Below are 19963 nucleotides of genomic sequence, written 5' to 3' on the forward strand. Positions count from 1 at the left end.
TCAGCACCTGGGGGTGCACAAATCTATGGGGCCGGATGGGATCCACCCAAGGGTATTGAAAGAGGTGGCGGAGGTGCTCGCCAGGCCACTTGGTATCATTTATGAGCAGTCCTGGACAACCGGGGAGGTCCCAGCTGACTGGAGGTTAGCAAATGTGACACCCATCCACAAGAAGGGCCGGAAGGAGGATCTGGGGAACTACAGGCCAGTCAGTCTGACCTCGGTGCCTGGGAAGGTCATGGAACAGATCCTCCTCAGTGCCATTACACGGCACATGCAGGAGCACAGGGTGATCAGGCCCAGTCAGCATGGGTTTGTGAAGGGCAGGTCATGCCTATCAAACCTAATATCCTTCTATGATAAGGTGACCCACTTAGTGGATGAGGAAAAAGCTGTGGATGTTATCTACTTGGATTTTTGCAAAGCTTTTGACACTGTTTCCCACAGCATTCTCCTGGAGAAACTGGCTGCTCATGGCCTGACAGGTGTACTCTTCGCTGGGTAAAAAACTGGCTGGATGGCCGTGCCCAGAGAGTGGTGGTAAATGGAGTTAAATCCAGTTGGTGTCCGGTCACAAGTGGTGTCCCCCAGGGCTCGGTGCTGGGGCCGGTTCTCTTTAATATCTTTATCAATGATCTGGATGAAGGGATCGAATGCACCCTCAGTAAGTTCGCAGATGACACTAAACTGGGCGGGCGTGTTGATCTGCTTGAGGGTAGGTTGGCTCTGCAGAGGGATCTGGACAGGCTGGACCGATGGGCTGAGGCCAATGGTATGAGGTTCAACAAGGCCAAATGCCGGGTCCTGCACTTGGGACACAACAACCCCATGCAGCGCTACAGGATTGGGGCAGAGTGGCTTGAAAGCAGCTCGACAGAAAAGGACTTGGGAGTGTTGGTTGACAGCTGGCTGAATATGAGACATCAGTGTGCCCAGGTGGCCAAGAAGGCCAACAGCATCCTAGCCTGTATCAGGAATAGTGTGGTGAGCCGGACTAGGGAAGTGATCATCCCCCTGTACTCGGCACTGGTGAGGCCCCACCTCGAGTACTGCGTTCAGTTTTGGGCCCCTCGCTACAAGAGGGACATTGAGGTGTTGGAGCGCGTCCAGAGAAGGGCTACAAAGCTGGTGAGGGGCCTGGAGGACAAACCTTATGAAGAACGACTGAGGGAGCTGGGGTTGTTTAGCCTGGAGAAGAGGAGGCTGAGGGGAGACCTTATTACCCTCTACAACTACCTGAAAGGAGGTTGTAGAGAGATGGGGGCTGACCTCTTCTCCCTGGTGACAAGTGATAGGACGAGGGGAAACGGGTTCAAGTTACGTCAGGGGAGGTTTAGATTAGATATTAGGAGACATTTTTTCACTGAAAGGGTTATTAAACATTGGAATAGGCTGCCCAGGGAGGTGGTGGATTCACCATCCCTGGAGGTGTTTAAAAAACAGGTAGATGGGGCACTTAGGGACATGGTTTAGAAGTGGCTCTTGTCAGGGTAGGCTAAAGGTTGGACTCGATGATCTTAAAGGTCCCTTCCAACCTCAGCAATTCTATGATTCTATGATTCTATGATTCTAAATGAGGTCATTCCAAGTTGAGGCCCCCAGCGTGGGGAGCAGAAGGAGCAGACAAGAATGTGTTCCATTTCCTGTGGCAGAGTTCCCACAGGGCATCTGTTGACCTGCCCAGCAGAGAAAGGCAGGCTAGCAGGTCCCTCCAGGCTGCTTTCTGGGGTCTTCACAACAAAGCTTTAAGGGAAGCACCGGACATCAAAGAAAAGAGAGAAAAAGGGTGAACGGAGGACAGGAAAGGTAAATATTGACTGTGTTTTCAGAGAGCCCAGGTCAGCGTATTCATGTCTGTCCTTGCAGGGAGAGTCAGAGATGTTCAGCTGCTCTTAAAAAAAATGGCATGAAGTCTGATCCTCTGTCCAGCACCATGTTCTGAGTTCCAAGGGTTCCTTACAGGGAGCCATTGACCGCATGTTTAGCAGGGGGGGCATCTGCTGCCACAGTAGCGGCTGGAAATGCAGGAAAGGTCACAGCAGCCAGAGGTGATGGGCACTCCATCACAGCTGAGGATGCTGCCAACGGCAGCGGTGGTGGAGGATCCCACAATGGTGTTCTGTGGGAAGGAGCTGAGGATGGGGCCGGGCAGGGTCACTACCACAGCAGGAGGCTCAATGACGACGGTGGAGTTCTGGCACTGCCTGACACAGGGCTCATTGCAGCTGTTGGCCAGTGGGGTTGGGCCACAGGGCCGGCAGGGTTGGCAGGGCTGACACCGGTCATAGCAGGACATGTCTTGGCTTCGGAGGTGCACCTGGGAGAGAAGGCAGGGAGGAAGCAAAACAAGGGGATGTGTGAGGAGCAGCCCGTCACATCACCATGAGAGAGACAAAGAACATGCAGGGCTAGGAGATGGAGATTGTGCATACAATGTGAGGACTTCTTGGCCTCGTTCTGACAGGGCCCAAAAAGAGCCACCAGCTCCTATGCAGCTACTGCCTGGCCCCTGAGTCCAGAAGCCACCTCAGCACAGTCCCAGCCTCCCTCCATGTCTAACCTTCTCCCTGCTTCCCCCTCCCATGACAAGCAGCCCCATGAGCTGGCAGGGAACAAAGCCAGTCTCAGCTGAGAGGTCAGCTGAAGTGAGACCTCCTTTTAGAGAAAGCAGAGAAGGAGAAGGGGCTTCAAACTAACCTGACTCCCAAGGAGGAGGAGGCAAGAGAAGTGGATGACAGAGTGAGGAGCTGGGCTGGCTTTTATCATGCACCTTAACTGCCCCAGGCTGCCAGAGGCATCCCTTGTAGAGGTGATTCTTTGCTGACAAGCTCCTTGAATACAAAACATCGCGAGCAATGCTATGAGCTATGTTTTGGCTTCCTGGATTGCTGTCTTTCCATTTCCAGCTTTATGCCAGGCACATTCCCCATTGGAGGCATGTTTTGCATGACAGGATGAGAGCACCAAGCATTCTGTTGCAATACATGTTGGCGTGGTCAGAGGACTCATCTCACATGCTGGAAGAGTCCAGGAAAGGTCACTCAAGACGCACTAAACAGCTGGATCGACAACACCCACACATACTCACACACTAATCTAGACCTCTAGGCATCTAGAGTGAAATGAGAAGACTCAAGACACCCAATGAGAGGCTGCCTACACTGTCCAGGGCACAGGACACGCACTTGACAGAGTCATCTTCTGCAAATCCTGTTTGAAAGAGTTCATTGTAGCTGAGGGAAGACTGATGTGCACTCAGGGAGAGCCAGAGATGCAGCTGAGGAGAATAACATACCCAGCTTGATTCCATTCACCCACACAAAAGCCCTTTCCCTGTTATCCATCTGTGCCTGAGTACCAGGGACATGGACATGGGGTTTAGCCGTGGGATAGAGGTGTTTGTAGGCTCTGGTGGAAGAGCCTGTGGGTTCACTTCTGACCGTATGATGAAGCAAGCCATGTGCAGGTGACCAGGTAGGCAGGCCCTGCTGTGAGCTTAGTTCACAGATCAGAGGCTACCATTGGTCATTTGCAGGATCGGTGTCTCCAGAAAGACGACTCATTCCATTTCCTGCAGGTGTCTGCTTAGGATGGGACAAGGCCCGTGAGTGAGCTGATGTCTCTTCACTTCCCACAGTCGGAGTCTGTAGAGTCTGTTGGAGTGGGTCCAAAGAAAGGCTTCAAAAATGATCCAAGGGTTGGAACACCTCTCGTGAGAGAGGTGGGGTTGTTTAGCCTGGAGAGGAGGAGGCTCTGGGGAGACCTTCTCGTGGTTTTGCAATTTTTAAAGGTGGCTTATAAGAAAGAAGGAGAAAGACGTTTTATCAGGGCCTGTAGTGAAAGAGCAAGGGTTGGTGGCTTAAAACTGAAAGAGGGTAGATTTAGATTGGACATAAGGAAGAAATCATTGTATGATGAGGGTGGTGAGACACTGTAAAATGTTACCCGGAGATGTTATGGAAGCCCCAACATTGGAAGTGTTCAAGGTTACGTTAAGTGGGGCTCTGAGCAACCTGATCTAGTGAGAGATGCTGCTGGCCATGACAAGGGGGATTGGACTAGATGGTCTTTCAAGGTGTCTTCCCATGTGTGCAAATGCATACATGAGCACAGCAAGTGGAACATGTATGTGAGCATGAACATGCCCACACACCGCTGAGAACTAGGGCACCCAATGCCAGCTCTCAGCCTCTCGGGATGACTCTAGGCAAGTCCTTCAGGCGCCACAGTCAAGACAACGAATCAGGCACCATCAGCTTTAATGAGCTCAAGACCTTGATGCTGGTTCAGTCAATTCTTTTCTCACTAGAAAAGAGAGAGGAAGCACAGTGGAGTCGAAGCTGCCATGACCTTTCTAGATATTGAGCTTCTCCATGCCCCAGCTCTGCGGGTCAGGCATAACATAAAATCTAGAGAACATCCATACTGCTGCAACTACAAAGAATCTCCACATTACGACGGAAAAAACTCCTCCAGCCCTCAGATCATCCCAGACGTCCTAAGTGATCTCTTTAAGGGCGATGGGGTGTGGGACTTGCCCCAGCACTGTAAAGGGTACAGTGCCTCAGTGGTGAGCCTCGGACAAGCCAGACTCCCCACAGGCTGCAAAAACTGGAGCACCAGAAATGACACAGATTGATCCCACTAAGAAAGTCACTCAGCATCTTCAAAGCATTCCTTAAAATGCTATTTACTAGCGCTAAGACTAGGAAGAGAGGGCAGTATAGACAACCTTAAATCCCATCAGAGGCTGGGAACTCAGAGCTGCTTTACATCACCTGCTCTCACAGATCGAAAGAATCACAGAATGGCTGAGGTTGGAAGGGACTCCTGGAGGTCACCTTGTCCACCCTCCCCACACAAGCAGAACCACCAAGAGCCAGTTGCCCAGGACCACGTCCAGGTAGTTTTTGAATATCTCTAAAGAGGGAGACTCAGTAAACTCCCTGGGACACCTATGCCAGTGCCCAGTCACTCCCACAGCACAGGACAATGTGCTGCCCCCTCTCCAGGGCACAGGTCACTGGACTGATCGCATCCACAGAGGATTACCCAGTTTTGGTCAGTCGAGTATTAGAGCATTGTCTTCAAAGGAAACAGTTCTATTCATCAGTTCTACTGTCAAACACCACAACCCTGCCAGTTGTTTATTGGATGCGAACAAATACGAGCAGCTTTCCCATCCCTGTTTCTTAGGGTGCAAATCAAGAGGTTGAGCAGAGGAGTAAGAATCATGTAAAGAACAGCTGCTGTTCTGTCCAGTGACCATTTGGAGGTCACTTCCCATGATGGTGAAGACACATGGGCCCTAGCAACAGACCACAGCAGTGAAATGGGAAGCATAGGTTGAGGCAGCTCTGGGCCTGTCTTCTGCACAGCAGAGTCACAGGGTGGTTCTTGCTCTGCACCTGTAGGAAGTGAGAATGAAGATGAAGCAGTGGAGGGTCTCATCATCAGTACTGAAGGTAATCACGGCCTTGTTGGCACAAGTGCCAGCACAAGCCATGTCCAGGGCAGCTTGTGAATCAGCTAAGAAGTGGAGGATGTGCTTGGGCCTGCAGGAAGCCAAATGGGAGGCGAGTAATGCATGCAGAGAAGGAACCAGGGAACTGGCCAGCCATGTGCCTGCCGCCAGCCAGATGCACACAGCCTTATGCACGATGGCCTCATAGTGCAGTGGGTTGCAGAGAGTCAAGCAGTGGTTGTAGGACATGAAAGTGTAAAGAAAGCATTGAGCACTTCCCAGGAGCCAGAAGTACAGGTGGGCCATGCAGCTGTGGAAGGAGATGTGTATGTCCCCTGGCCTGAGAAGCCATACAGAACCTTTGGAAGGAAGGCACTGGAGAAGAGAGACTGCAACTTTTGGTCTTCAGTCATTCGGAGCTACAGTTCATCCACCATAATTCCATCCCAGTGGAGAATGTGGGTAGGGTGATTACCGTCCTTGCACTTGTACAGTTTGTGCCAAGGCAACTGGATTTTCATGGTGGGAAATAAGATATGAGACTGTAGTGGCTGCCAAGAGGTAGTTCCACCGATCATAAGGAAACAAGGTTGCTCGGAGCCCCACCTAACCTAACCTTGACGCTTCCAATGATGGGGCTTCCATAACATCTCTGGGCAACATTTTACAGTGTCTCACCACCCTTATCATACAAAAATTTTTCCTTATATCCAATCTAAATCTACCCACTTTCAGTTTTAAGCCATCGCGCCTTGCCCTTTCACTACAGGCCCTGGTAAAAGGAATTTACATGTTAAAAAGTGCTCTCCCTCCAAGAAAGGCAGCCAATTCCTGAGTAAAAATTATTTAGGGGGGCCAATGAAGCAGTCAAGAGCTCTGCACCTGCCTTCAGCATTCATGGGAAGTGCACCCAGTACCCTCATCCTTGCTGATCTTTCCGTTCTCCTGCACAGTTTCTATCACAGCAATTTGATCTCCTTCAGAAATCAACTGGGGACAGTTCTGTGCTGACCACTCTCAGCTCCACATGCTTAGCTCCAGTTTTGAGCCTTGATACATTCAGCGGCATAGACGACTTTACCCTGCTGCTGCCTCCAGGCCATGGCCCCTACATGAGGTGGTGGAGGGGAGACGTCAACCCAAAGGCAGTTCCCTGCATGACTACTCCTGCTATTCTGCCAGCAAATCATCTTCCAGAGCCCCACACCCTTCACCCCACCACCCCAGAGCAGCTCCGTCCATAGTGAGAGGAACACCCTTCCTCAAGAGCTCATGGGGCTGCTGAGCCCTCAGGATCTCCTGCCTTCTGGGCATTTGTGGGCAGAGATACCAGCAGGGCAAGGCTTGTTGGTCACTGGCAGCAGTGCAGCTAGGGATGTCTTCCTCAGCTCCAAGGGATGGTTCCCAAAAGAGGAGCCAATGTAGGGTGTTTGAACCGTTCATTTGTCTGTGACTGGAGCAGGGTTTCCTTGTGCTCTCAATCCCTTCCACCCCTTCTCCTTTGGCATCTTGGGGACCATCCAGATAGGGAAGGACCACATGGAGGCCAAGCTTGAATGCAACAGAACTTTAATGAGTGAAAAGAGGGAAAGAAATCTCTGCCAGTGGAGGCCACCAATGCATGGATGCCCAGGGGCAGCTGTGAGTCTTTGGTCCTTGACTGTGGAGATGTTTCCTCATCGTGTCTGTCTGCCTGCCCCATAGAGGATGAGGAAGACAGATGGTCCCCACCAGGGTAGCCTTGTGGGAACCTTGCTGCTAAGGGGATGTGAAGCAAACAAGGAAAAGGGAGAGAAAACCAAAGTCATTCAGCTATGCTGAAAGCAGCATTGAAAACATCGATCCTTTGCCCAGCACCATGTTCTGAGTTCCTCAGGGTGTCTCCCTGGGGTTTCCCCAGAGTCTTTAGCAGGGGAGGCACCTTCTGCCACTGTAGCATCTGGAAATGCCAGAGAGGTCACAGCACCCAGAGGTGATGGGCACTCCATCACAGCTGAGGATGCTGCCAATGGCAGCGGAGGTGGAGGATCCCACAACGGTGTTCTGTGGGAAGGAGCTGAGGATGGGGCCAGGCAGGGTCACCACCACAGCAGGAGGCTCAATGACGACGGTGGAGTTCTGGCACTGCCTGATGCAGGGCTCATTGCAGCTGTTGGCCAGTGGGGTGGGGCCACAGGGCAGGCACTGGTTGTAGCAGGACATGTCTCAGGGCTGGAGGTGCACCTGGGAGAGAGGATACGGATAGTGAGGAGCACATGGGTGAGTGAAAAGCAGCCTGATTTCCCTGTCACAAAGAATCTAAGGCCACTAGTGAGTGGAGAGCTGAAAGCTCAGCTTGAAGCCAGATGGTCCCATTTTCCTACAAAGAGGAGCCTGGACTATGGAGGACATTTCCTAGCACATAAACTAAAAGATCCCTCTGCCATGTCCCAGCCTCTCGCTAAGCAGACGCTCATCCCTCTTCCCTCTATCATGACAAAAATACCCAAGCCCCCCAGCACAAGCCAGAGCCAATATCAGCTGAGATGTCCACCAGGAGAGATCTCACTTAGGAAAAGAAGGAGGATGAGCTTCAGACTCACCTGGTTCCTAAGGAGAAGGACGCCAGAGACCTTGGATCAAGGAGGACCTGAATGAAAGGAACATGAAGCCTGACATTGCTGTGCTGTGAGTGGAAGGACAGACCCTGTGGCCTTCACAGGAAAGCCAAACAGCTGATGACCACAAACAACTTCATGTGCCACATTGGAATCTCAGTCTGAGCCCAGCAGCTCTCCCTGGGAGGAAAGGGACGTTGGATTCAAGACCACATCCCCCAAAGCCAGCTACTGTCCCACAGGGCTGTCCAGTATAGACCCTCTTTCTGACAAGGGCTGTGCCCAGTGGGGAAATTTTCTAAGGCCATCTCCCCTCCTGAATATCGATCAGCCTGAGCTCACATCCAGCTTGGAGACAGTACAGCCAAGGGCTTTCCCCCTTGCCTTTGAGAGACCTCAGTGAGATCAGAGCCAGGGAGCTCTGCTGGGAGAGCTCAGTCAGGGCAGGTTCCCCTCTCCGTGGAGCTGCTGTTTCTGAGCTGAGGCTCTACTGCAGCCATGATAGCTGACTGTTCCTTTTCTATTGCTACCTGAGAGCATCCAGCAGAACCCCGTGCCCTTCCCTTCCACATCTGGTTTTAAATGTCCAGGTTTCCAATGAGACATATTCGAGAAAATAAGAGTACTGTTAAAATAGCAAGCACTTGACCTCCAAACCTTCCTGCCATGCCCTGCTGCTGTGCCATTTGCCCTCCCCTTGGCTCCTTCCAGGCCACCGGCGTCCCCGTGGCCGAGGTGCCCGTGCCGGGGACAGCCCGTGCCCGCCCTCCCTCACCGCCGGTGTCGCTGCGGGCAGCTCCGCTCCGGCCGGTCTCTGCCGCGGCGCCGCCTTCCTGCTTGGGGCGTAGGGCTGAGCCCCGGGGCGAAACTGGCGGAGGCGGAGAGGAGAGTAGAGGAGGTGGCGGAGAGAAGGGGGCGCGGCAGGAGCAGAAAGCCGAGGCTGGCGGGCGCAGAGAGGCGCGGGCGGCGGAGCGGCGGGATGCGGCGGCGCCGGGGCGAAGGGCTGTCGGGGCTGGTCGTGCTGCTGCTGGGTGCGTGGGACTGTTTACTCGGCGGCGGGGGGCCGGTCTGAGGGCTGTGTGGGGCCAGGGCTGACCCTGGGGAGGCCCTGGCACGTCCCTGACTTCTTCACGTACTTCTCTAATCATCCTCCCATCCATCTCCCCCTCTGTTACATCACACATTCCATGTGAAAACTCAGTGCTCAGTTCTATGTTCAGCTCTCCCTATTTCCTTTCTTTCATCTGTGTCTTTCCATATAACTCATATAACTCATGGAGTCATTCCTTCCCCCTTGCCTACTTTCTTTCCTTTATCCCCTTTTCTTCTTCAGTGACTCCACCCTTTCACCTGTCATTCATGCGTTCATCTCTCCATCAAATATGAATGGACACTTCCATTAATGCACATGTTGACATCCTCTGGAAACACATCTAATTATCTCTAATTGTTCCTCACTGCTTCTAGTAGATTTGTTCTAGGAAACAGTAGCATGGCTGGGCAGAAACTTTGAGTGGTTTTTCTTCTTTATTTCCTCAGCAGTGGCTGCGGGCAGAGCCCAGGTGCAGCAGGAGCCGTCGGCAGAGACCCCCGAAAGCACCGGCATCAACATCACTTGCTCGCACCCCAACATACAGACCACGGAGTTCATCTACTGGTACCGTCAGCTCCCGGGACGAGGCCCCGCACTGCTCCTGAGCACTCTCAAAGACTCCAAAGAGCTGCGGGACCCGCCGGGGCGGCTGTGGGTGTCGGCAGAGCGCCGCTCCAGCGCCCTGTGGCTCGCCCGGCCCCGGCGCGGGGACGCGGCGGTGTATTACTGTGCCGTGGGAGACACGGGGAGAGGAGCCGGGGCTGCGGCCGGGCAGGAACCGGCGCGGGCGGGGCCGGGCGTGTGTGTCGGGGCCGGGGGGACAGCCCCGGACGGGCCCGCCAGGGGGCGCTGCCGCTCCGTCCGCCGGGGCCGCCTCGCCCCAAGCGGCCACAACTGGCCCAGGCTTGCCGAGGCCTCCCAGCTCCCTCGCTCCCGGGAGACGCGCTCCCGACTCCCACGGAGTCAGTGGTTCAAGCTCCCCAGCGGCAGGAGAAGGGCATGTCGAGGTCAGAGGCACCTTCAAGCGCTCCCCAGAGGGGCTCAGTGGTGAGACCAGGAGCTTGTTTGACAGGATTCAGCACCTCTGGAGTTGAGGCCCAGGAGACAGGGCAAAATGCTTGGCCTGGACACACTGAGCGCAGCCTCAAGGCATGCCAGGTTCCTCCTGGAGGAGTGAGTCAGAAAGGGTTTTTGCTGAGTTGCCCTCAGGGGCTGGAGGTCTGAGGGGAGTGAGAGCTGGCAGGAGGCCTCTGGCAAGAGATTCTGGGCTCCAGCCAGTCCCCGGGGAACCCTGTGTGGCTCGAGCAGCTGACAGAGGTGGTCAAACCAAACCATGGGAAGAGGCTTCCGAAGCACAGAGGGAAGGATCAGCCCTGCTCCCTGTTCCAGCTGGACTTGAGAAATGTGTTTCCAGGCAACATTTGGCAGGTGGCAAAGAAGGCAGAGTAACAGGTATGGCCAGGCCAGCACATGCATCAGACACATGTTCACACACTTTTAGTCCCTCTCATCCCTTTCTCCATCTGTCTTCCCACACTTCTTTTAGCCCAAACTGCTTTGATCCTTCCATTTTCCTGTGTTTGCTGCTTATTTTAAGCATCCCATGTCATGTACAATCCAGGAAAAAAACTTTTCCACTTCATCCCATAAGGGGTTTGATCCCCGTGTAGGTAGAAACACCTGGAGCTGAGAGGCAGCGCTTCTACACCGGACTATGCCTGAAAGGATGCTCAAGCACCTTCTGACATGGAGGGCTGTATGGTGTATGAAGGCACGGACTCCGGCTGTGATAAGCACGAAGTCATTTATTGCTTCTCAAGCCTCGGCTTTTATACCCAAGCTCTAAAATTTTCCATGCACCTGCTAGACAAGTAAACACATATTTCAGATCACTAACCCAGTTGCCTTATTCAGTTCCCACTAAGATAAGTATGCAAAGCTGTTTTCTGTTCCATGTTTATATTGGACCGATTCCTCTTCATTTCGTCCATATTGACATCTGCGTTCCTTTTTCTGTGTGCTCTGTTTACTGTCTTTGGCCGTACGCAGGCCTCTGCTTGTAGATCTGCCACAGATCCCCCTTTTTTGTTTAACACCAGACCATTTATTAACAAGGTCACCATGACTCGTGCTTCTACTCGTCGTGACGCTCTTAGCAGGTTATGTATCATACTAAAAACAATTAAAAACAGAATCAAAAAGAACCCTGCTAAGGCAATAAATACCCAGATTTTTAAATTTAGTGCAGAAAGACAATTTTTTTGATTTACCCATGAGAAATCCTTTTGTAATGTTTCAAATGCATTGCAGTTCATTAAATCTTGAATTTTTAGTATTTGAGCTTTTAGTTGATCATGTAAAGGACGAATATTTTGTTGCAAAAACATGTCAAAACCACCTTGGAGATGGTATTTAACCATTTCCAAGCCATGTATTGACGTATTCCAGGGGAGAGATGTAACACAAAGTCTTTGAGAGTTGTACCCCCAATCACAATACAGAGAAAGATGTGTTTTTAATGCATTTTGCCGATCCCCTATCCATATTACTGCTGCTTCTAAAGCTTGTAATCTGGCTAATATTTCTTCATCTATATGTTGTTGCGTATCTAATTCTTCAGTTACATTAAATAAGGTTTCTCCTACAAGCTTAGCAGTCTGGACACATTCAGTAAACACAGCAACAGCTACAGGAGCTGAAGCTAAAATAACAATTGCAGATACTATTGCAAAAATCAGCCATCCAAAAAATCGTTTAGAGCGTCTGCATGTTTGGTTTATTTCTTCTTGCAAAATTCTGCTAAAATGTCCTAACCCTCCAGAACCTTCCCATTCTCTGGTAAGGTTGATGGGCAACCACACTTCCACTTGTCGTCGCAATAGAAGACGACATGAAATATTATTGATTATTGGTTCTTGTGTAGATATATGTGTTTTATACCATACTCACATTAAAATTACACAATAAGATTGATTACATTATTGTACACTTGCATTTTGAGCCAAAGCAAATACATACAGATGAGAAGTACAAATCATTACAGAATCTTCTTGCTCACAGCTACTATTTGTTGTAGTATTATCTGTGGTTAGCTTATGAAGACTTCTGTTTACAAATACAAATCCCATTCGCCAGCCCTCAGTACGTAGTCCAATAAAAAAAGAATCTACATGAGACAGAAAAGAGATAAGCATTAAAAACTGAAAGATTAATAAGAATACACATCCCTAGGTATGCCTGTTTTTACTCATTGATCAGCTCGACTGGTTCCAGCCTTCCTTTTCCTGTACTGGGCTCAGCTGATGAGCCGGCTTAACGAATTTTGCAGGAATCCAGAAGGAATCTGAGGACAAAGACACACAAGCATACCCTCGACCCCATGTTATCAGGAGGACTGGTCCTTCCGAGCGCTTATAATACACCTTCGGTTGTTCAGGCCATTCAACAGTTCTTCTGAAATGTCGCTCTACTGTTGCGGATGACAAAGAAGACATCTCTAGAAAATTTAAAACATAAGTTGCTTTATACAGTCACTCTTGAGGTGTCATACCTACGGGATTTCCCCTTTTTTGTTTAGCAAGTATGGCTTTTAAAGTATGATGCATATGTTCCACAATTGCTTGCCCAGCTGGGGAATGAGGAATACCGGTGACATGTTTAATACCCCATGTCTGTAAAAAGGCCTGTATTTTAGCGGACACATAAGCTGGTCCGTTATCAGTTTTTACAGTTTTTGATACTCCTGTGACTGCAATGCCTTGCAACCAATGTTGAATAACGTCACGAGCCCTCTGTCCTGTATGAGCAGTAGCTACAACAAAGTGAGAAAACAAATCAACTGAAACATGTACGTAGCGCAAACGTCCAAATTCCATAATGTGCGTAACTTCAGATTGCCAAAGTTTATCAGGTGTAAGCCCTCATGGGTTAACCCCCGCAAATGATGGCAGAGGAGCCAGCTGCTGACAATCGGCACAAGTTCGCACAATATCATGTGCTTGTTGTTCTGTTAAAGAAAATTGCTTCCTTAACGCCTTCGCATTTTGATGAAAAAAATCATGTGACATTTTAGCTTGCTGCATAATGTTCGGAGTTGTTACCGACAGAGTGTGATAATCTGCAACTCTGTTTCCCTCAATTAAAGGACCAGGTAAACAGCTATGAGAGCGTATGTGGACAATAAACTAAGGAAACTGTCTTTTTTGTAAAAACAACATTAATTGCAGCAATAGCTTAAATAACAATTGGTTCCCTACTTGTTTTAGAAATGCTCCTTCAAGTCTTTGAACAATGCCAGTTGCAAATGATCAAACTGTGTGCCTGAGCACTTCTCTCTTACCCTAGAGTGATATTTTCTCCTTTTTGTCCCTGGGCACAGAGGTGGCTCCTCAAGCAAAACATCTCCATGAACAGCAGCTGCTGCAGAATGTCTCTGACCTGAGCCCACAGCAGGAGTCCATGAGGTTTTAATGTTCACGTGCAATTGGGTAGGCTAGACCAGGAAAGCAAGAGCAGGAGGTAGGAATGGAGATGACCCCAGCCCAGGTCAGGCAGTGTCCACGCTAGAAGGATGCAGGTGCTCATGGATGACTTTTACCACTTCAATATCTGCTGCAGGAGGAAAATGGCAGCCACAAGGAAACCAGTTGTCTGAGGTGTATAGTAGACAAATTTCTGAAGCAGGCAATCCATGAACAGACTAGGACAGAGGCTCTCTGTGACCTGCTACTCACAAATGAGGAAGAACTGTTGGATGATGTAAAGTTCAAGGTCAGCCTTGCCTGCGGTGACCAGGAGTCTGTGGAGTTTAAGATCCTCAGAGAACTGACCAAGACAAACAGGACAACTACTGCAATGGACTTCAGGAGAGCACATCTTGAAGTGGCCAGGGATTGACCTGCTTGGCAAGATGCCCTGGGAAACTTCCCTGGAGCACAGCAGTCCCAGGAGAGCTGGCTAACCTTCACGGAGAGCCTCCTCAGAGCACAAAGGTGGTCCTCTGCAATGTGGACAAAAGAATGCAGCTGGAGTGGAAAACTGCAAGAGATGTAAAGGGAATCAAGAAAGGTGTTTCTGGGCCTATTGGCAGCAACAGGATGGCTAACTAGATGTGGGCTTATTGCTTGGTGAAGAAGTGGATCTGGTGACATGTGCCATGTACTTGTTGTCTCTCCTGAGCTTTTGCTGGTATGGCTTCTCCTCAGGCCTACCACATGCCTGCATGTCCCCACAGACTCTATGGGAATGAAGCAGCACCCACAGTAGAAGAATAAGGAATTAAGGAGCTCGTACTACCATTTGGACATACACAAGTTCATGGGATCTCTTGGGATGCATCCAAGGGCATTCAAGGAGCTGACTGGACAGTATCTACCCAGTGCCTGGAAGGAAGATGGAGCAAATAATTTAGAGAAGGCTCCTTCTCTAAATGCATGAAAGGCAAGAAGGGGATTAGGAGCAGCTGACATGGTTTTACTGTGGACAAATGATGCCTCACCAACCTCATTGCTTTCCATGAGGAGGTGACAGGCACTGTGGGAAGGGGAGGGGCACTGCCTGGGGTGTGCCGTGACTTTAGCAAGACCTTTAACATAGCCTCATGGGTGCACACACATGCACACCCATAGGCACACAGAGCTATGCATACTAGCAGGCATGCACATGCACAAATATGTGTGCTGTTGGGGAATTTTTATTGTATCATTTAAGGCAAATTAAACACATGCTTATGCTTAGATTAAAAAAAAAAACAACACAACAATCACCAAATGATCAATGTATTGGACAGTCTTCCCACCATATGCAGTTCTACAAGGAGTTTGCAAAGATGAGTCAATTCCTTATATACACTGGCAGAAGCACAGGTGCCAACTGTCATAAGTGATCTCCCTAAGGGTGCCATGGGGGTGTGGGACCAGTCCCAGATCTGTAAAGTCACTGGTGCCTCAGTGATGAGTATTCACAGGGCAGCAGAGTGTGGCACACCTGGGACAAGCCAGACTCCCCACAGGCTGCAAACAATGAGGCTGGGGCGCCCAAAATTATAATAACTGATCCCAGTAAGAAAGGCACTCTGCCTCTTCAAAGCATTCCTTAAAAATGTCATTTGTTAGTGCCAGGACTAGAAAGAAAGAGATGATAATATAGGTAACCTTACATCCCTCGAGACGCTGGGCACACTGAGCAGATCCCATTCACAGAAGAGTTGCTCCATTTTGGTCTGTTGAGTTTTAGAGCATTTTCTTCAAAGGAAACAATTCCATTCATCATTTCAACTGTCAAACGCTACAACTCTGCCAGTTGTTTATTGCATGTGAACAACTACGAGCAGCTTTCCCATCCTTGTTTCTTAGGGTGGAAACCAAGGTGTTGATCAGGGGAGTAAGAAAGATGCAAAGAAGAGCCACTGCTCTGCCTAGTGACCCTTTGGAGGGGGTTCCTGTGTAGGTGGAGACACACGTGCCATAGAAACAGGCCACAGCAATGAAATGGGATGCATGGGTTGAGGCAGCTCAGTGCCTGCCTTCTGCACAGCAGAGCTACAGGACGATTCTTGCTCTGCACCTGTAGAGAAGTGAGGATGAAGTGGAAGCAGCAGAGGGTGACCTCATCAATACCAAACATGATGACATCCTTGTTGGCAGAAGTACCAGCACAAGCCATGTCCAGGAGGGGTGGCAGATGACTGAACTGGTGCATGTGCCTGGGTGCACAGTAAACCAAATGGGACATGATTATTGTAGGCAGAGCACACAGGGAACTGGCCAGTCCTGTCACTGCCACCAGCCAGACGCACACAGCTGATGCGTGATGGCCCGGTAGCACATTGGGCTGTAGAGAGCCAAGCAGTGGCCACAGGACATGGGAGAAGTACAGCTGGGCCATGCAGCACTGCAAGGAGATGGGTTTGTTCCCTGGCCTGAGGAAGCCCTCCAGCACCTTTGGAAGGAAGACACCGGAGAAGAAGCTTTTTGTCTTCAGTTGTGCTGAGCTGGACATTGTCAGCTGTAATTCCCTCTTGGTGGAGGACATGGCTGTGGGGATTTCCATCCTTCCACTTGTACATTTTTGTCAAGACATCTGGATTTGCATGCAGGAAATAAAATATGGGAGTGTAGTGGTTGCCAAGAGACATTTTCACTGATCAGAAGGGAAGAGATTAACATCCTCTCCTCCCTGAATGGCAACCAATCCCTGAGCACAGAGTTTCTGTGGGGACTCTTGGAAAGTGCACCCAGTCCCCTCATCCTTGCTGATCTTCTCATTCCCCTGCATGCTCTTTATGAGAACAATTTGATCTCCCTCAGAAATACACCGTTTCACTGTCCCCATTTCTGTGCTGACTGCTCTCGGTTCCCACAGGTTTAGCCCAGTTTGTAGCCTCAACTCATTCAGCAGCATGGGTGACTTTTCCCTGCTGATGCCCCTAGGCCATGGCCCAAGATTTGGTGATGGAGGAGAGAGGTCACCCCAAAGCCTGTTCCCTGCATTACCACTCCTGCTATTCTGCGGAGCCAATCATCTTCTGTAACTCCACACCCACTACCCAACGACCCCAGCACAGCTCCGGCCATAGCAAGAGGAACACCCTTCCTCAAGAGCTCATAGGTCTGCTGCCCCCTCAGGGCCTCCTGCCTCCCTGGGCACCCATGAGCAGAGACAGAGCAGGGCAAGGCCTGATGCTCATTGGCAGCAGAACAGCCAGGGATGTCTTCCTCAGCTCCAAGGGATGGTTCCCAAAAGAGGAGCCCCTGCAACCTGTCCCAACCTCCCATTCCTCTCTGAATGGAGAAGGATCTCCTTGTGCTCTCAACCCCTTCCATCCCTTCTGCTTTGGGATCTAGGGGACTGTCCACAGAGAAGGACCACATGGAGGCCAGGCTTAAATGCAACAGAACTTTAATGAGTCCAAAGAGGGAAACAAAGTCACTCCACATGGAGGCCATCAATGTGTGGATCCCCAAGGGCAGCTGTGAGTCTGCTGTCCTTGGCTATGGAGAAGTTCCCACATCATGTCTGTCCTCCTGGCCCACAGAAGGAGATGAGACAGACAGTCCCTAGCAGGCTGGCATTAGGGGGACAAAGGGATCCAAAGCAAACAAGGAAAAGGGAGAGAAAGGCAAAGCCATTCCGCTGTGTTGAAAACAACATTCAAAAGATCAATCCGCTGCACAGCACCATGTTCTGAGTTCCTCAGGGAGACTCTTCTTGGGGCTTTCCTATAATCTTTATCAGAGGAGGGACCTTCTGCCACAGTAGCGGCTGGAAATGCCAGAGAGGTCACAGCACCCAGAGGTGATGGGCACTCCATCACAGCTGAGGATGCTGCCAACGGCAGCGGAGGTGGAGGATCCCACAACGGTGTTCTGTGGGAAGGAGCTGAGGATGGGGCCGGGCAGGGTCACCACCACAGGAGAGGGCTCGATGACGACGGTGGAGTTCTGGCACTGCCTGACACAGGGCTCATTGCAGCTGTTGGCCAGAGGTGTTGGGCCACAGGGCCGGCAGGGCAGGCACTGGTTGTAGCAGGACATTCTATAAGGGTTTGGAGGTGCACCTGGGAGAGAGGATACGGATAGTGAAGAGCACAAGCATGAATGAGAAGCAGCCTTGTTTCCCCGTCACAAAGAATCTAAGGCCACTACTGAGTGGGGAGCTCAAAGCTCAGCCCAGAGCCCCATGGTCCTTATTGCCCTACAAAAAGCAGCCTGGATCTTCCCTAGTGCATAAACCAAAAGATCCCTCTGCCATGTCCCAGCCTCTCGCTAAGCAGACGCTCGCCCCTCTGACAAGAACATCCAAGCCCCAGCACAGACCACAGACAATATCAGCTGAGATGTCCATCAAGGAGAGACCTCACTTAGGAAAAGAAGAAGGAGCTGCAGACTCACCTGGTTCCCAAGGAGTAGGAGGTCAGAGAAGTGGATGAGAGAGCAGGGACTTGGGCTGGCTTTTATACCTGTCCTTCATTGCCGCAGCACCAGAGGCACCCTTTGCAGAGGTAACAATTTTTGCACACAGTCATCTTGAATGCAAACCATCGCAGCTAATGATATTGGCTGTGCTTTAGCTGCCTTTTCATTTCCAGAGTTCTTCCATGCCCATTCCCCAGTGAAGAATTCCTGTGATCAGTGGGATGAAAGGCCCCAGGATTTCCAGGGCAGGAATGCAGCAGTGTGGACAGAAGAGTCAGCTCAAGTGCTGTATGGTTCCAGGGCAGGAAAGACGCCTCAACATAGGCCACTCTGTTGGGGCTGTTTGAAGTGTCGTTCTGAGAAAGAAGCTCCAGCCGTCCTCACCTAGACACCCATGGGCTCCTGTGCATGAGGAAGTGCCACATCCTTCTCTTGCCCTCCCTCCTCAGCTCACCCCAACGGTCACTTGATGTTGCCTTCCCGGCTGCGTGCGTTGCGCTGCTAGGTTATGACAACATCCTGCCTCACACTGCCCCCAGGAAACTGGCCAGTTTTGACTGTCTCCTTGCAGTCTGTGAGTACATCAAAGACACCATGGGCATGCCAGGGGCCTTGTACTACCCCAGAATGCCCTAGCCTTGCTGTGGTTGTCCCCAGATGTCCTCAGCAGAGCCCACAGTGCATTTTTATGTGTTTCCATTTGTGTGCTTTTGAGTGCAGCCAGCTTTTTGTGAATGGATACGGGAGCACAAATTTGTTTATGATTCCACACCAGTGTGCATAAGCCTGTGTGAGTGTGTGTGTATGTCCTTGTTGTCCCTCCTCAGGAGGGAATGTGCAGGTCATAGTGAGGACAATCTCCCCTGCTCTCTCCATGAGCACCACAGAGCAGCAGGTTCCCAGGATTAGAAGGAGCCCGAGTGCAGCTGAGCGGTGATGGCACCAGCCTGCTGGAGATGCGTCCAGGGAAGAGGTACTGAAATGCAGCCCCTGCCTTCTGAGATCTCCTTCTTCTGCGTCTCCACAGCTGACACTCTGCTGCTGCCCATTTCACACCACAACAAGGATGGTTCCACTCCACTTCGGATCCTTAGTTCAGTTGAGTGTGACAATATCAGGAGTACCTCAGCATGGCCGGCAGTCCCCGCTCCCTGCCTCTCCAGGCCAGGACACAGCTGCTCTCCCCAGTGCTAGAGAGTTCAAAGGATGGGGATTGCTTTCTGGGCAAGGTGAAGGCTGAGAAATCCTGCCCACCATGTGCTGGCCATCCCTGAGTGGATCTGCTTCCAATACCGTGTCAGGGATATCTGGGTTAGGACACAGGGCCCCTCTCATGCCCAAGCTAAGGCCCAACGGAGTTGTTCAGCTCATTGGCCTGGTGCTGTGTCAGGCAAGGCCTGAGAGTGTGTCCCAAACAGGTACTGAATGAAAAGAACATGAAGCCAAGGGCCAAGTGCATTGCTTTCTCAGGAGGTAACAGGCACTGTGGAGAGGGCAAGGGCAGGGGATATGGGTACCTGGAGTTCAGAAGGAACTTTGATACCCTCTCCCATTCTTCTTTATGACCAAATTGGAGATGAATGGGTTCATTAAGAGGATGATAAAATGGGTGGAAAATTGGCTGGACTACCAGGCTCAAAGAGTTGTGCCTATGGAGAAATGGGCTGACTGGAGCCTCATGAAGGCCAAAAAGTGCAAGGGCAGTGTTTTGTATCTGATGGAGGAACCAGCCCATGCACTCACGTAAGCTGGGAGCTGGCTGCCTAGGAAGCAGATCCACAGAAAAGGATGTGGGGTATAAGGACAGCAAGCTGAATGTAAGACCACAGTGTGCCCTTGCAGCAAAGGTCAAGTGCATCCTGAGCTGGATTAGTCAAAGCTTAGCCCACAGGTC

General features: G+C 50.9%; 2 protein-coding genes and 1 long non-coding RNA gene across 3 annotated transcripts; 1 reads left to right on the plus strand and 2 right to left on the minus strand.

Moving 5' to 3' along the window:
* Positions 1-7164: 7164 nt before the first annotated feature.
* On the minus strand, positions 7165-8862 carry LOC134524326 (uncharacterized). Its single transcript, XR_010073554.1, has 3 exons — positions 8711-8862; positions 8047-8093; positions 7165-7687 (listed from the first exon to the last, which is right to left on the minus strand). It is a non-coding gene; the product is annotated as an uncharacterized LOC134524326 (long non-coding RNA).
* Positions 8863-8982: 120 nt separating this feature from the next.
* Positions 8983-14050, plus strand: LOC134524728 (uncharacterized). The gene is made up of 3 exons (XM_063354904.1): positions 8983-9092; positions 9601-9881; positions 13772-14050. Exons 1-3 carry the CDS (start codon positions 9041-9043, stop codon positions 14048-14050), a joined length of 612 nt encoding a protein of 203 aa, XP_063210974.1. The 5' UTR covers positions 8983-9040.
* A 3335-nt stretch (positions 14051-17385) lies between these two features.
* LOC134524729 (feather keratin Cos1-1/Cos1-3/Cos2-1-like) lies at positions 17386-17688 on the minus strand. The gene has a single exon (XM_063354905.1). It carries the CDS (start codon positions 17686-17688, stop codon positions 17386-17388), a length of 303 nt encoding a protein of 100 aa, XP_063210975.1.
* Between the last annotated feature and the right edge of the window lie 2275 nt (positions 17689-19963).

This window comes from Chroicocephalus ridibundus, chromosome 17 (genome assembly GCF_963924245.1).
Source record: "Chroicocephalus ridibundus chromosome 17, bChrRid1.1, whole genome shotgun sequence".
Taxonomy (NCBI): Eukaryota; Metazoa; Chordata; class Aves; order Charadriiformes; family Laridae; genus Chroicocephalus; species Chroicocephalus ridibundus.

What these genes read in the sequence shown, in the direction of transcription:
- LOC134524728 (XM_063354904.1), top strand. Translation starts at nt 9,041, where the DNA reads ATGCGGCGGCGCCGGGGCGAAGGGCTGTCGGGGCTGGTCGTGCTGCTG. An exon ending in GCTGGTCGTGCTGCTGCTGG is followed by an intron (nt 9,093 to 9,600) that starts GTGCGTGGGACT and finishes TTATTTCCTCAG; the next exon opens with CAGTGGCTGCGGGCAGAGCC. An exon ending in GGGACGCGGCGGTGTATTAC is followed by an intron (nt 9,882 to 13,771) that starts TGTGCCGTGGGA and finishes TATCTGCTGCAG; the next exon opens with GAGGAAAATGGCAGCCACAA.
- LOC134524729 (XM_063354905.1), bottom strand. Translation starts at nt 17,688, where the DNA reads ATGTCCTGCTACAACCAGTGCCTGCCCTGCCGGCCCTGTGGCCCAACA.